Consider the following 13,491-nt stretch of genomic DNA (forward strand, 5'->3'; position numbering starts at 1 on the left):
CCCCCCCCCCCATTGGCCGGTGCCGCCCGCTTGGCACCGCCCTCCATCTCCCATTGGTCAGCGCCCCAGGGAGCGCACCTCGCCGCCGCCGGGCCGCCTAGGCCATGCGGAAATCAGCTTCCGGGGCAAGGGCCACCGCCGGCCGCGGGGGCTTGTGGGAAGGGCTTAGCGCTGAGGGGAGCCTTACGGTGCCCCAGTGCCGGCGGGGTGGGATCGGATCGGGGTCGGGCCCGGGATCGGGCCGTGCTGGGGGCTCCCGGGGGCGGCGGGGGGCTCTGTTTCTCCTCGGGGTGCGGCGCCGGGGTAGGGGCGGAAAGGACCCGGGGGGTGGGGGGAGGCCCTGCCGCGCGAGGCATTGTGGGAGCGGTGGGGAAGATGGCGGACGCGTTCGGCGACGAGCTCTTCAGCGTGTTCGAGGAGGACTCGGCCGCCGCCGCCTCCGGCGCCAAGAAGAACAAAGCGGGCAGCACCGAGGGCGCCAGGAGACCGGGGTGAGGGCGCGGTGGGGCCGGGGGTGCTCTGGCCGCCGAGGCTCGGGCCGCACTGCCGGGCCCGCTTTCTCCCGGCTTGTTTGAGCTACTGAACCCCCCCGGGACCGGGGATTCGGTGCAGCCTAAATGCACACGCTTTCCTGGGATCCCTGGCCCCAAAGCTGTAGACAGCCCGGGCGCAGTGGGCGATTGGGGAGCGCAGGGAGCTGGGGGCAAGTTCATCCAGGGGGTGGTTTGAAAACGCACGGCCGTGGGTGAAGTTCCCCGGGTTGTGCCCTGAATGCAATGTATCACTGTTGCCCGTAGAACACCTGATTTCTTTTCTGAAAATGCATACATGAAAGAGATAAACTTCAAATTTTTTGTCTGTTTATGTTGCAGAAAACGATCGGAGGAAAAATCTTCAGTAGCTTCAACAGGGAAGGCCAAAAGGGAAGTTGAGGTCGATAGTACTGAAGATGCCGTTTTGGGAAAAAAGCCAAAATTGGAAGATGTTATATCAGAAGATGCTAAGTAAGTGGCAAGCTTAATGTGTAAGGAAGTCATACCAAGACATGCTGGTTAGGTGTATGCTAGCTGTGAGTAGTCAATGTAAGTAGCTTTGTAGTGTTTTCATATAAAGATGAATTTGCATATGAAGTTGATTTTCCGTCACCGATACAAGTGAGGATGTGCTGGTAGTACAGCTTCAGCAGTGATGAGCACTGGGTATGTTTAAAATAATATTGTGGACAGATAGGCAAGTGCAGTGTGAAATGTTCATGTATTGGTGGTTACTGCATATGGATCAGTGGTTCTTGGTCAGAGCTATTGTGTTGATTTCAGGCATTTAGCAAGAGATAAGCAGTGAGGCACATAGGAGGAGGCAGGCTTGCTGCGTACCATGCCACTGAAAGACATAATTGACTTAGCATGCAAAAAAAAGAATTTGACCAAGGAAACAGAAACAAGGCTATTGAGGCATGTAATGTTATCATTGCAGCAAATATCTGGAATATTAAGTACGGACAAATGACAGGTATTTGATATGGAGAAGAGGGATATACTTGGACATGTCAACAGCTGGAGAGATAAGGCAGCTGAAGGGAAGCCAGAATGCTATTTCCATGCTTTAGGATCTGCATGTCTCTCCCTCTTTTCTTCCCAGAACTTCATTACAGGTATTATGAGGTGTTTTGAAAACAGATTGAAGGGACAGTATGGGCACTTTTTCAGCTTAGTGTATCTGAAGACATTCTTAGGAACTTGAAAGTTTATATTGGTTCAGAGAATGATTAGGAGGGTTCATGGAACAAAAATTCATTCAGAGCTGCGCAATGCAGGTGTGTACCTCCTAGCTTAAGATGTACAAAACTTTTACTACAGAAATAAAAATTATTTGCTTACTGTGTTCTTATACTTTTCTTTGGGTAATGGATTATTGACTTCTGTCAGACAGGATTCTGGTCTGGATTGTCATTTGGTCTTACGTAGTAATTTTTCTTAAGTTCAAGGTAAGATTTTCTGTGAGAAAGTCATGAGAAGACTTCTCAGAACACTGTAAACAAACGTACCTGTACAGAAGCAAAACAGAACCAGAGTCAACATTTTAAGTCAGTTTCTGTGTTAGTGGTCTCAGTAGAACGTATACTTGCCACAGTAGTTTACTGAGTATGTTAAAACTGTCAGAAAGAAAACACTCTTTTATGCAGTGAGACACTAGCCCCTTCTGGCCATGAGAGAAGGGACTTGTAAAGAAAAGAGGGGTCTCGTCTTCAGGCAGCTTCTTGGGGTGCCTGAAGGGCTGCTGTCATTCAGTGTCATGACTAGCAGCAGGAATACAGGTCTTGAATTTTGCTTTGTTGTATGTTGAAGAAAAGTTCATTTAATCAGAAAACTTCCTGTGAACAAATGTGATCCAAGTGCTGTTTTGTGGTGCAAGTTTCTAAGGTGTTACAAATCCCAAAGCAGTAGCTAAAGTAGATTTATTTAGTAGCAAAATTTTAACACTTACAGGTATTCTTAGTCCTGGTATTAGTCTCTGCCAACTGTCAGTTTCAAGTTTGTGCATCCTTTTTTTAATGTTGCAGTTAAAGTAGAGGGGAAGTTCAACATTTTCACTTTTATAAAGAAAACAAGATTTTTGAATACCTTTTTGGCAATTCTAACTCATGTGTTTTTAGTCTGGCAGACCTGATGCCTCAAGTAAAGGTGCAAGCTGTGGAAACTGTTGAAGGTTGTACACATGAGGTGAGTACAGTGAAAACGCACCTGAAAATTATAGGCTTGTTTCACAGAATTATATATATTACTGTCAGTATATTAATATTGCTTATTGTGCTTGTACTTAATATATCATGGAATCATAAAATCATTTAAGTTGGAAAAGACCTTTAAGATCATCAAGTCCAACCATAAGCTTAGCACTGCCAAGTCCCACTAAACCATGTCCCTAAGTGCAACATCTACCTGTCTTTTAAATACCTCCAGGGATGGGGACTCAACCACTTCCCTGGGCAGCCTGTTCCAATGCTTGACAACCCTTTCAGTGAAGAAATTTTTCCTAATACCCAATCTAAACGTCCCCTGGCACAACTTGAGGCCGTTTCCTCTTGTCCTATCGCTTGTTACTTGGGAGAAGAGACCAACCCCCACCTGGCTCCAGCCTCCTTTCAGGTAGTTGTACAGAGCCATAAGGTCTCCCCTCAGCCTCCTCTTCTCCAGGCTAAACAACCCCAGCTCCCTCAGCCGCTCCTCATAAGACTTGTGCTCCAGACCCTTCACCAACTTTGTTGCCCTCCTCTGGACACGCTCCAGCACCTCCATGTCCTTCTTGTAGTGAGGGGCCCAAAACTGAACACAGTACTCGAGGTGCAGCCTCACCAGTGCCGAGTACAGGGGCACTATCACCTCCCTGGTCCTGTTCCTGATACAGGCCAGGATGCCATTGGCCCTCTTGGCCACCTGAGCACACTGCTGGCTCATGTTCAGGGGGCTGTCAGCCAACACCCCCAGGTCCTTTTCCGCCAGGCAGCTCTCCAGCCACTCCTCCCCCAGCCTGTAGCGTTGCATGGGGTTGTTGTGACCCAAGTGCAGGACCCGGCACTGAGCCTTGTTGAATCTCATACAGTTAGCCTCAGCCCACTGACCCAGCTTATCCAGGTCCCTCTATAGGGCCTTCCTATCCTCCAGCAGATATATAATTTCATGTTATATTTAAGGTAGAAGAGGCTTGTAAAGACTTTGAGGCCTGTATCTGGCGTTCAGCATGAACAAAATGCACTTGAAAAATTAATAGGATACATTACCAGAAGCAGTTTGAATGATACTTGCTATAAAATGAGTGATTGTGAAAGAGCTGGTGATAATGTTGATACGTTTCCGTATTTGAAATTTTGAAAAGGTACCAAGCACATTCTGAGTACTGTTGTTCAGGAGGAAAACCCACTGGTTGTTAAAATAGGTGTGTGTTCATAGTGTGATCTACATGTGCAGCAATGCATTGAAATATTTTGCTATTCTGGTTCAAGAATGAAAGGCTTTCTTGCAAGGCTGATTACTGCTGAAAATTACATTTTGGCAAAAAGGAAAAAAAGTCTTTTTTATGTAAAAGCAAAATAATGAAAACTGTCCATTTTCAAATTGTGTTAATAAACATAAATACAATTTAAAATATGAAAAATCAGAAGTATTAATGCTCTTTTTTTTTAATCCGTCATCCAAAGATGATTGTCCGAAAGAGTTTCTATGAGAATCAAATATGTAGATTTTAACTTCCTCGTACTTTTATGCTCATTTTCTTTTCTATGCTGTTGTCCAGAACTAGCTGAAGTTAATTAGGGTCGCGTTCAAGGACCCTGTGTGATTAGACCTTTGTAATGAAGGAACTGTATATACAATTGATGATACAGGTTTTAAAGCCCATGGATCTCTACAGTCTTTGTTATCTTGAGATGTCTGGTAGAGGTTTGCAATCACTTAGTAACTGAAGAGAGCTTACATATTTAGGATGAATGAATGTTAAATATTGGCCAGGATCAGGAACTTTACCTGTATGAATACGTTGTCCTTGGAAAGGGAGTGTTATCAATGTGAGCTGAGTAATTGTTTTTAACATGCATTGTCCGGAAGCCGTGACTGTGTCTTGGCCCAAAGAGCTAATGTTCCAAGGTAGGTGAAGCAGAAATATTTCACACAAGACAGCAGGGAGTATCAGAGAAGTAAGAGAAGCATTGGGGTAGGAAGATACTCGTTGAAAAACTCTTGAGAGGAAGGAAGGAAGCCTTGACACTTGATCTCATAGAAAGGGGATAATAGAAATTCAGATTAGTTTTCATGCACTTTACATCTTCTGCCCCAGCTCTTCATAGCTTGCTGTGTCACTTGGCTGGACATGGAGAATTCTGCAACTGTTTTTATTTAAAATGTATTTCATAGGTTGCACTTCCAGCAGATGAAGACTTCACAGGTCTGAAGCCAAGAACTGGAAAAGCTGCAAAAGTATGTGATAAATTACATTTATTTTTCTTTTTGCTTGTGCTTTAGACAGTAGATGAGAGTAGAGGGAAAAATTATGTACTTTGTCAGTAAGGCTTGGAAAAGAGTATCTTGAAAAGATGGCCTATTGTAAGTAAGATTGGTGTTTCTGTGTTTTAAGTTTGGTAGCGTAAAATTATGTGGTTGAGTGGGGTGGATAGGCTGTTGTGATTTCAATTCTATTCTGCAACATCAGGTGGTGGCTTCAGTTGTACACTGTAGCTTCTCTTCCTAAATTAGTAAATTAGAGAAAATTCAGTCATCGGGGCAAGATTTTCATTTGATATGACAACAAGACATAAGCAAAGATCTTAGGTGTGGTATCAGATAAAATTACTTAAATACAAAGCCATTGCAAAATACCGGATTAGGATCAGTTGAAGTTACACATATCTACAGGATTTCATTTCTGCCTGTAATTTGCACACCAGATCAGTCACAAAATTAATTAAATGTAAGTAACAGTCTGTGTTAAAATATGTAATGTTTTTACTTTCTTTCTTTTTAGGAATATCCATTTATTCTTGATGCCTTTCAGAGAGAAGCTATTCTTTGTGTAGATAATAACCAGTCTGTGTTAGTGTCGGCTCATACATCAGCTGGTAAAACTGTTTGTGCAGAGTAAGTACTTTTCTGACAGACTCTAAGAATGGTGTGATGTTTGTCATATCATTTTGTTGAACCGTCAGTAGCTTGAGTGTCTCAGTTTCTTCATACAAAGTTTGGACCATCAGTGTTAGAATTGAATTGACTACTCTTGAATATATATTCATCTTGTTTAATGAGTAGTGAAAGACTTCATTCATGTCTAAGCTTACCTTATATTTTTAAACAATCCATTTTTGTTGAGATGTAATATTACAGATGGAAAGGAAAGTTTCTGCAATACAGATTTACCTGAATTTAGAAAAAAATACCTTTGTTTTCTAGCCCCTGGCTATAATTAATACGGAGTTTCTTGTGTGTTTGCTTTGTCAGAAACACTGGTTTGATTTAATTTGCATCTTGGTGTTTATCAGGCAAGAAATGTTTAAAAGACAGTGTAAGTTTTTTGTCAGGGTTTCGTCTGACAGCGGAGTGGCTTTGCTGACTTGAGGTGAGAAAAGAGATGTACATGTAGATATATTAGAGCATAGGTTCAAATAATAATAGTTTGTCATGAGACAGTGACAATTAGATTTGTACATTAAACTAGATGTGCTCTAATGTCCATAAAAGCCAGTTAACTTGTTGTCAATGATTTGTTGCTCTCCAAAGAGGCATACATAGTTGAGTTAAGATTACACTGAACTTAATAATCTAGATATGAAATGGTTCTTATCATTCTGCTGGTGTTCTGAATTGCATATTTTATTTTATTTGTTTAAGCAGAAGATTAGAGGAAAGTAATATGCTCTGAATGTTTTCCTGAGACCTTTAGTATGTACAATGTTTGAATACAGGTATGCAATTGCCTTGGCTTTGAGGGAGAAACAGCGTGTGATATTTACAAGTCCAATTAAAGCTTTGAGTAATCAGAAGTACCGTGAGATGTACGAAGAATTTCAGGATGTTGGTTTGATGACTGGGGATGTCACCATTAATCCTACAGCTTCTTGTCTGGTAATGACAACTGAGGTAAGATCAGATATTAATTCTTGATCTGTGTTTTCTTCTACCCTTTTTGGACTGAGAATGTCTGAGATTGAAAGATTGAAGTTATCATAATAAGCCCAATTAGGGTAGAAAATGTTATAAAGTTCATTATGTCTGCCTTTAATGTTTTAGCTTTTGGTTACTGAAAAAGGTAAATCTCTGTAAATCCATGCTTTTGGACTATCAGTCAGGAACTTGCATTCTCACATGGAGAAAGGCAGAAGTTAATTTCCTGAATGCTCAAGACACTGAGTTTTCTTTGGATAAATGTGAAATACTGAAAGTCAATCAGACTTACGGAATCCGGTAGGGTCAGTATTTTGTTCCAGGGAAACAAAATGGGGAGAGGAAAATCACTGAGTGATAGTTGAGTGGTTCACACTAGATGCTAGTACTCCAGGAATGTACAGCTTTTCACCTTTGGTAACAAAGCACTGTTGGCACAGTTTTGTCATATTTCTGTTGTACAAATCTGTCCAGCCATAAGTTGGAATTTTCCTCTTTCTGTCTTTACCTCAAAGGACTAAAGAGTCTGACAGAGAAAACCCTGGTAGGGAAAGATTGGGGTGGAGAGACAGGGTGACTTGGTTCCTGACAAAAGATTTCCTCTTGATCACAGAGAGGTTATCTATTAGAATGAAGAAGTCGGCTTGGCAGAAGTAGATCTGTAGACCTGTAACAAATACGCTGCCACGTAATGTTTTTTCTTTCATGTTCCTTCACTGTTCTTGCAGGGAAACCATTTAATCTCATATCATGAGATTTGTTAGATTGGAATCAACTTGGAAAGCATCTCACAGCCAATCTTTAAAGTTTTGTGCAAAATAAGGCTTCATATTGCCATGTAAATGTGAACCAAAAATTCTGGCAGTTTCTTACTGACATCTCTGTAACATGTGACTGTTGTTACTTCATGCGATGGATCTCTTTTTTTTTTTTTTTCCTTTTCTAGATTTTGAGAAGTATGCTCTACAGAGGTTCTGAGGTTATGCGAGAAGTCGCATGGGTTATTTTTGATGAAATCCACTACATGAGAGATTCAGGTATCCTATATGTACCATTTTTCTTTTCAAGAAATAATTTTTTTTCCTAAGAACAAATTTTTTTTCTTTTGAAGAATTAAGTCTTCATTCTCTCTCTTAACATCAGTCATCTTTGTGCATAAATCATTCAGAACTTGTTTTCTACTGAATGTATATAAGATAGTTACTGTGTGTCAGTCTGCATGTTCTTTGCCAAAGCAAAAGCCACTTTGAGGGCGTTTGATATACCTGATTTGTGTAGGGGAGGCTTTTTTTGGTTTTTATTTTATTTTGTCTTTAAGCATGCTGTTCTTTGGCTTCAGAGCTGAAAAACAGGCTTTAATCACATAAATTTCCCATGTGACTTCTCCCTTTTCAGAACGTGGTGTGGTTTGGGAAGAGACAATTATTTTGCTCCCTGACAACGTTCATTATGTGTTCCTTTCTGCAACTATTCCAAATGCCCGTCAATTTGCTGAATGGATCTGCCATCTTCACAAACAGGTAATGTTTTTGATGTGCTATACCTCCATCTTTGTTGTCTTGTGGCATAATACTGTCTCTTTAGTTGATGAGAACTGAACCTTTGAGCGTCGTCTTAGTCATCTTTTTATTGCTTATAGATGATGGTATAGATCACTCCTGACTTCTCTGGTTGTACTCCTAGCTTTTGCAGTTATGCTGGCTGTTGGTTCTACATAGCAACATTAAAGCTGTTTCTTTAAAGTTTATTTTCCACACTTACTTAGACACCAGCTTGATTTCAACAAACATTGTGAATTATGAAACATGATGAACGTACTGTAATTTTCAGAGGGCTGATAGACAAGAGGTTATTTGGAGAACCTGTTTGAAGAGCTCTGTAAAAAGGCCATGCAGAAATCAAAAGTAAATCATAAATCCATAGGAAATACTATATATGCATGCAAACAAAGTGAGAAAAGAGGAATGTAAGAAATCCATACTGTCCCGTAACCTTTAGGTTTATTTTATTCTGTTTTTTTAAGAGATGCTTTTGCAGCAAAGAATATGGGAATTAGAATTAGGGAAGTTAATATCCACAAGAGGTTTATCTGTTTTTAGAAATACCCCAGAGATTGATTCTTATGTTGTCTGTGATGAAAGGAGTGTAGTATAAGAGATGTCTGTTTGAGCTTGGCACAAAACCTTGACTTTGTTTTGCAGAACTCTAGACTGTGATTTTTTTTTGAAGCAGATTTATGTAATATTTAATGTTTTAAAGGAAGTGTTTTGCTTTTTCTTCTAAACAAGCTTTCTCCATGCATTAAAACCTTACATGTTTTTAAAAGTGGTGTAAGGAATACTGCAGGCTTTTTTACAAAATAGAAATCAATGGGTTTTCCTTTGGTTTTAAAGGGTGTTAGGATTTTGAATCTGTATAATAGTACAGAAGGAAATACTACCTGTCCTTTTTGTGTTCATGAGAAAGAATTTTTGTAGCCAACTTGTGTTCTTGTAAAGGATTTGCAAACTTTCATTTTCTTAAGCAACATCATTAGTAAAAAATCCATATTCAGGAAAGAAAATTTGGTACCATAGTTTCTGTGAGTCTTGCTTTCTGGCTTTTAGAAAGATGTATTTTAGTAGTAATGTATTGGATTTTCCATCAAGCAGTGTTTTTACAATGCAATTAGAAACATTAAATATTTATGTGTATGCTGTTCTTTCTTTATAGCCTTGCCATGTGATTTACACTGACTATCGACCCACTCCACTGCAGCATTATATATTCCCAGCAGGAGGAGATGGACTCCATCTGGTTGTTGATGAGAATGTAAGGAATATTCAGTTTGTTTGAAAGGTCTTTTTCCTCGCCTATCAGTCATGAGCTTGATCTCTTGCGAAATTTGATTGGCTATACAAAGGATGCTTGTGTTAACATGAAGTACAAATGGATAACAGTGATCTCTGAATTGCTGTTAGATTTTTGGAGTCTTATTGAAGAGATAGGTTTTATTATCTAATGTTCTTTAGTCAGTTGAGTAATAGTTCGCTGAGATGTCTTAAGTGCCCTCATCCTTGCTTTGTTTTCTAAAGTGCATGCTGCTTTCTGTAAATCTGCAAAGTAGCTGATGTTTGTTGTACTGTTTCTTACTCAAAAGAAAATATAGTAGCATTTAAATTTTACTTCGGTTGAGGGGGCAAAATATTTTTGTCTTTAGGTGATTTTGAAATAACACTTGTTTAAAATTCATCGTCGGCTTGCACAGCAGTAGCCAGTGCCATAGACGGTGGCACAGCACTTGAAGCTAGGTCTTTCTTGGGCAGTGTAGTTTCATGTAGACCTTCCTAAAAGTCTGTTTTGGTATTGTGTCATTCAGCGGGTCTAGTGTGGTTGATGGTGTGGTGGATAGAACAATGAACAATAACTTCAGAGACAACAAAGTGGTTCTGAGCTGTGCCGTTGACCTAGTAAACTCACTTGCTAGCTTATGCGTTGTTTTTGTCCTTCTGTCTGAAAATATGGGGTAATGGCACTGGCTATGCAAAGCACTAAGTATTTTTAAGTGGGCTATGTAAGAAGTAATTGCTTACAAAGGTTGTGTTTTGTATCTAGGGAGATTTCAGAGAAGATAATTTTAATACAGCAATGCAAGTGCTTAGAGATGCAGGAGACTTAGCAAAAGGGGACCAGAAAGGCAGGAAAGGAGGCACAAAAGGTGAGTTTGAATCCCGTTCTAAAGTAACTTTTTGTATAATACAACAAAGTTATATGCAAGTTGTGCTTGTGTCTCAATTATTCCATAAGATACTTTTTTGCTAAAATTACATTTAAATTAATGTAATGTCTCTGCAGGCCCTTCAAATGTTTTTAAGATTGTGAAGATGATCATGGAAAGGAATTTCCAACCTGTGATTATTTTCAGCTTCAGTAAGAAAGACTGTGAAGCCTATGCACTTCAGATGACAAAGTTAGATTTCAATACAGGTACGCATAAATGAAATAGAGTTTTATTCACAGTTGTAGTTTGATGTGAAATGTTACTTTGGTTAGATATTTCTATTTCCTTTGGGACTTTTTGTCTAAAAAAAAAAAAAAGAAAAATATGTATTGCTTTTTCATTTACTATGCTGGTACATCAGGCTATTTTCGGTAGGAAACTGTTGATGCACAAAGAGTACTTGGTCATCACAATGTTAAATTGTTCCTCTATTTTAAGCTTTATTTCTTTCTCCAAAATCCTGTTCACTGTAATAATAGCACAAGAGCTCCTAGAAAATTCTATCTATAATGGAAGAAGACTGATCATAACAAATGTATTTCTCAAAATTTTCATGTTATGTCCATTAGAAAAGTGTGTATTCCCTCAAAGTCGAAACAACTGTATAACAAATCACTAGACTGTTCTTTCTCAATTATTCGATCCAGTTTTCTTTCTTTCCTTCCTCCTCCTTCTCCTCAATGAAAAACCCAAAACATAAACAAAGAAGATTTTTCTCATTCTGGATTAAGACCAAGCTTGGAAAATAAGTTTAAGTTCATTGCTTCTCAGAAATGTTAAGAGTTGTAACAAAAATAAGGAATTTCGTTTTTGTGAACTGTTCGGGGTTCTTGCTTGCTTACTTGCTCCAATCTTTGCATGTTCTGGTTCAGTGTTGCAATATAATTCAGCCATCTCTGTTGGAAAATTTAAAGATACACACAAATGCAGAGATGAATTTTTATATGTTTTCTACACTCATATGTTTGAATATATGTTCTTGATATTTGTACTACTTAAGTAGAAAGGGTGTAAACTTTGAGAGTTAATGGGGAAGAGGAAGAGCCTCTGTGTCCATATAGGTAGAAGAGAAATGGGGAGGTTTATGAAATAGACAGAAAGTACATAAAACTGAGAAATCCCAAGCTTGGAAATAGCTGAAGTTTGGATTATTCTGCCAGGTTTGTTCTGTTTTTCTTTTCCCTGAGCATCTCGTTCTGGTTACTGTTAGGCTCCTTCAGGCTCACACTCAAGTCTTGATCATCGGACCGATGTGGGTGGTTTTGTGTAGACTTCACAGTCTTCCATGCTATTTTTGTTGTAAACTTTTGTAAATATTAGAATGTGGTAATGCTTTGTTTACATATGGTATTAGCCTTCTAGATTTTGTAATAACTTACAAATTGCCTTCTCAGATGAAGAAAAAAAGATGGTTGAAGAAGTGTTCAATAATGCAATTGATTGTCTGTCAGATGAAGACAAAAAGCTTCCTCAGGTGAGTGGAGATTGAATAGGGGTAGCTGCTGCTCTCCTGTTTTCTGCAGCTTTTGAGGCTGTGGGTCTTTTGTAGTGGGTACAGAAATCATAAACTGTATATTCTTATTCATCTCCCCACGTGTTAATATCTCTTGCATTGCTCCTTGGCATTGTGACATAGGACTCAGTGATTAGGATTCCTTTCAGTTGTGATTCCAGCAAATGACATGTGCAAAAATTAACCATGAAGTTCCTACCCTGTGTTTTCTTTTTTTCTAATTATGTTTTTAAGTAAACATAAGGGCTTATAAAGAGATGTAGCTGGGTTAAAACTGTCTGGAAATAGTTGAAATGAGAGTGCCATATGCACTTTATCAGGTATTGACTCCTGAGCCTTTCAAAAAGTTGAATTGATGAATTTATTGTGTAATGACTAAGCATAGTGACTGTCTTTACAGTGGAATAATACAAGCTTCTAAATGGACAGAATATTACCGGATTCAGTACTTTTGTGACAAATGCTAAAACTGAAGTTTCTTTCTACCCCCCCTTTCCTTTATTTGTGTCCATCATTTCTTAATGTAGTGATCTTTGTTGTAAGCATGGCAATTTCTCCTTGAAAAAAACAACCATTTAATTTTTGGCCATGCCTACTTGCTTCGGATTACACATACATGCTTTGTTTGTTGAAGGTGAGAAAAAACAGAAAATAGGAATCCAATACGTAAGGTGTTATGTGCTGGTTTTTTTGGTAAGCTTAAAACAGGGGCATTATATCCAAGTAATCTGGGTTGGTCTCTGTGGACAGTGATATCTCAAAAGCGTATTCTCAGAATTAGGTTTGGAGTGGTAAGGAAGTGTTAATAGATCGTTAATGAGAATCTTTGTTTTCAAAGAAAAAAACAGAGACAAAGCTAAGTTTATGTAGGTATTTGTTTGAAGTATAACGGTTCTAGAATTTAAGAGATGAATTCAGTCATTTACAGCCTGAATTTCCTTGTATGGCTCTCATAGGTGCTGACTTCACTGTTTTAGGGTGCATATCAATAAGTGAAATCACCGCAACTAAAATGAAACAAAATATCTAATGCACACCAGGATCACTATTTCCAAAAATGATTTTAAGTGAGGCTTTTTTTTTCTTTTTAATAGAAGCAAATTTAAATACTAACTGCATGTGTAAATTAGGGCATAGCTTCACAGTTGGCCTAACCCAATTTAAGACTAGTCTACTGAAAAGATAGGTCTCTGGCTTTACCCTTCATATCATTCCTAGTTCTAACTGCTAAATAATATTGAAGGGGTATTTATGGTATTTAAAATCAGGAAATAGTGAATTACATGAACACTAAGGGCAGTGTTGAGGTTTTCCATATAGGTTTTATTTTTCAGTAACGAATATTAAAATTTGTTTACTGGTATTTATATGTTTCTTCCCAGGTTGAGCATGTACTTCCTCTTCTGAAGCGAGGAATTGGTATCCATCATGGTGGTCTGCTTCCTATCTTAAAAGAAACCATAGAAATTCTTTTCTCTGAGGGCCTCATAAAGGTATGTATTTCATGTCCATATTTAGGCTTTTCTCTATTGTGAATACACAGTCAGTAATCCTGAAAAACTGAGAAGAAT

At 39.0% G+C, this 13,491-nt stretch overlaps 1 protein-coding gene across 1 annotated transcript in view; it reads left to right on the forward strand.

Annotated features, from left to right (window-relative positions):
* The first annotated feature begins 207 nt into the window (after positions 1 to 207).
* The window catches only part of MTREX (Mtr4 exosome RNA helicase), a 47,856-nt gene continuing 34,572 nt past the window's right edge, over positions 208 to 13,491 (forward strand). The window contains exons 1-13 of the mRNA XM_082336703.1: positions 208 to 491; positions 873 to 1,004; positions 2,654 to 2,720; positions 4,908 to 4,970; positions 5,515 to 5,627; positions 6,449 to 6,623; positions 7,594 to 7,684; positions 8,043 to 8,167; positions 9,360 to 9,458; positions 10,242 to 10,344; positions 10,482 to 10,613; positions 11,802 to 11,881; positions 13,303 to 13,413. Of these exons, the coding sequence (XP_082192829.1) occupies positions 376 to 491; positions 873 to 1,004; positions 2,654 to 2,720; positions 4,908 to 4,970; positions 5,515 to 5,627; positions 6,449 to 6,623; positions 7,594 to 7,684; positions 8,043 to 8,167; positions 9,360 to 9,458; positions 10,242 to 10,344; positions 10,482 to 10,613; positions 11,802 to 11,881; positions 13,303 to 13,413 (1,407 nt within the window). The 5' untranslated portion in view covers positions 208 to 375. The remainder of the gene's footprint in view (positions 492 to 872; positions 1,005 to 2,653; positions 2,721 to 4,907; positions 4,971 to 5,514; positions 5,628 to 6,448; positions 6,624 to 7,593; positions 7,685 to 8,042; positions 8,168 to 9,359; positions 9,459 to 10,241; positions 10,345 to 10,481; positions 10,614 to 11,801; positions 11,882 to 13,302; positions 13,414 to 13,491) is intronic.

This window comes from Platalea leucorodia (genome assembly GCF_965183815.1).
Source record: "Platalea leucorodia genome assembly, chromosome: Z".
Classification (NCBI taxonomy): Eukaryota; Metazoa; Chordata; class Aves; order Pelecaniformes; family Threskiornithidae; genus Platalea; species Platalea leucorodia.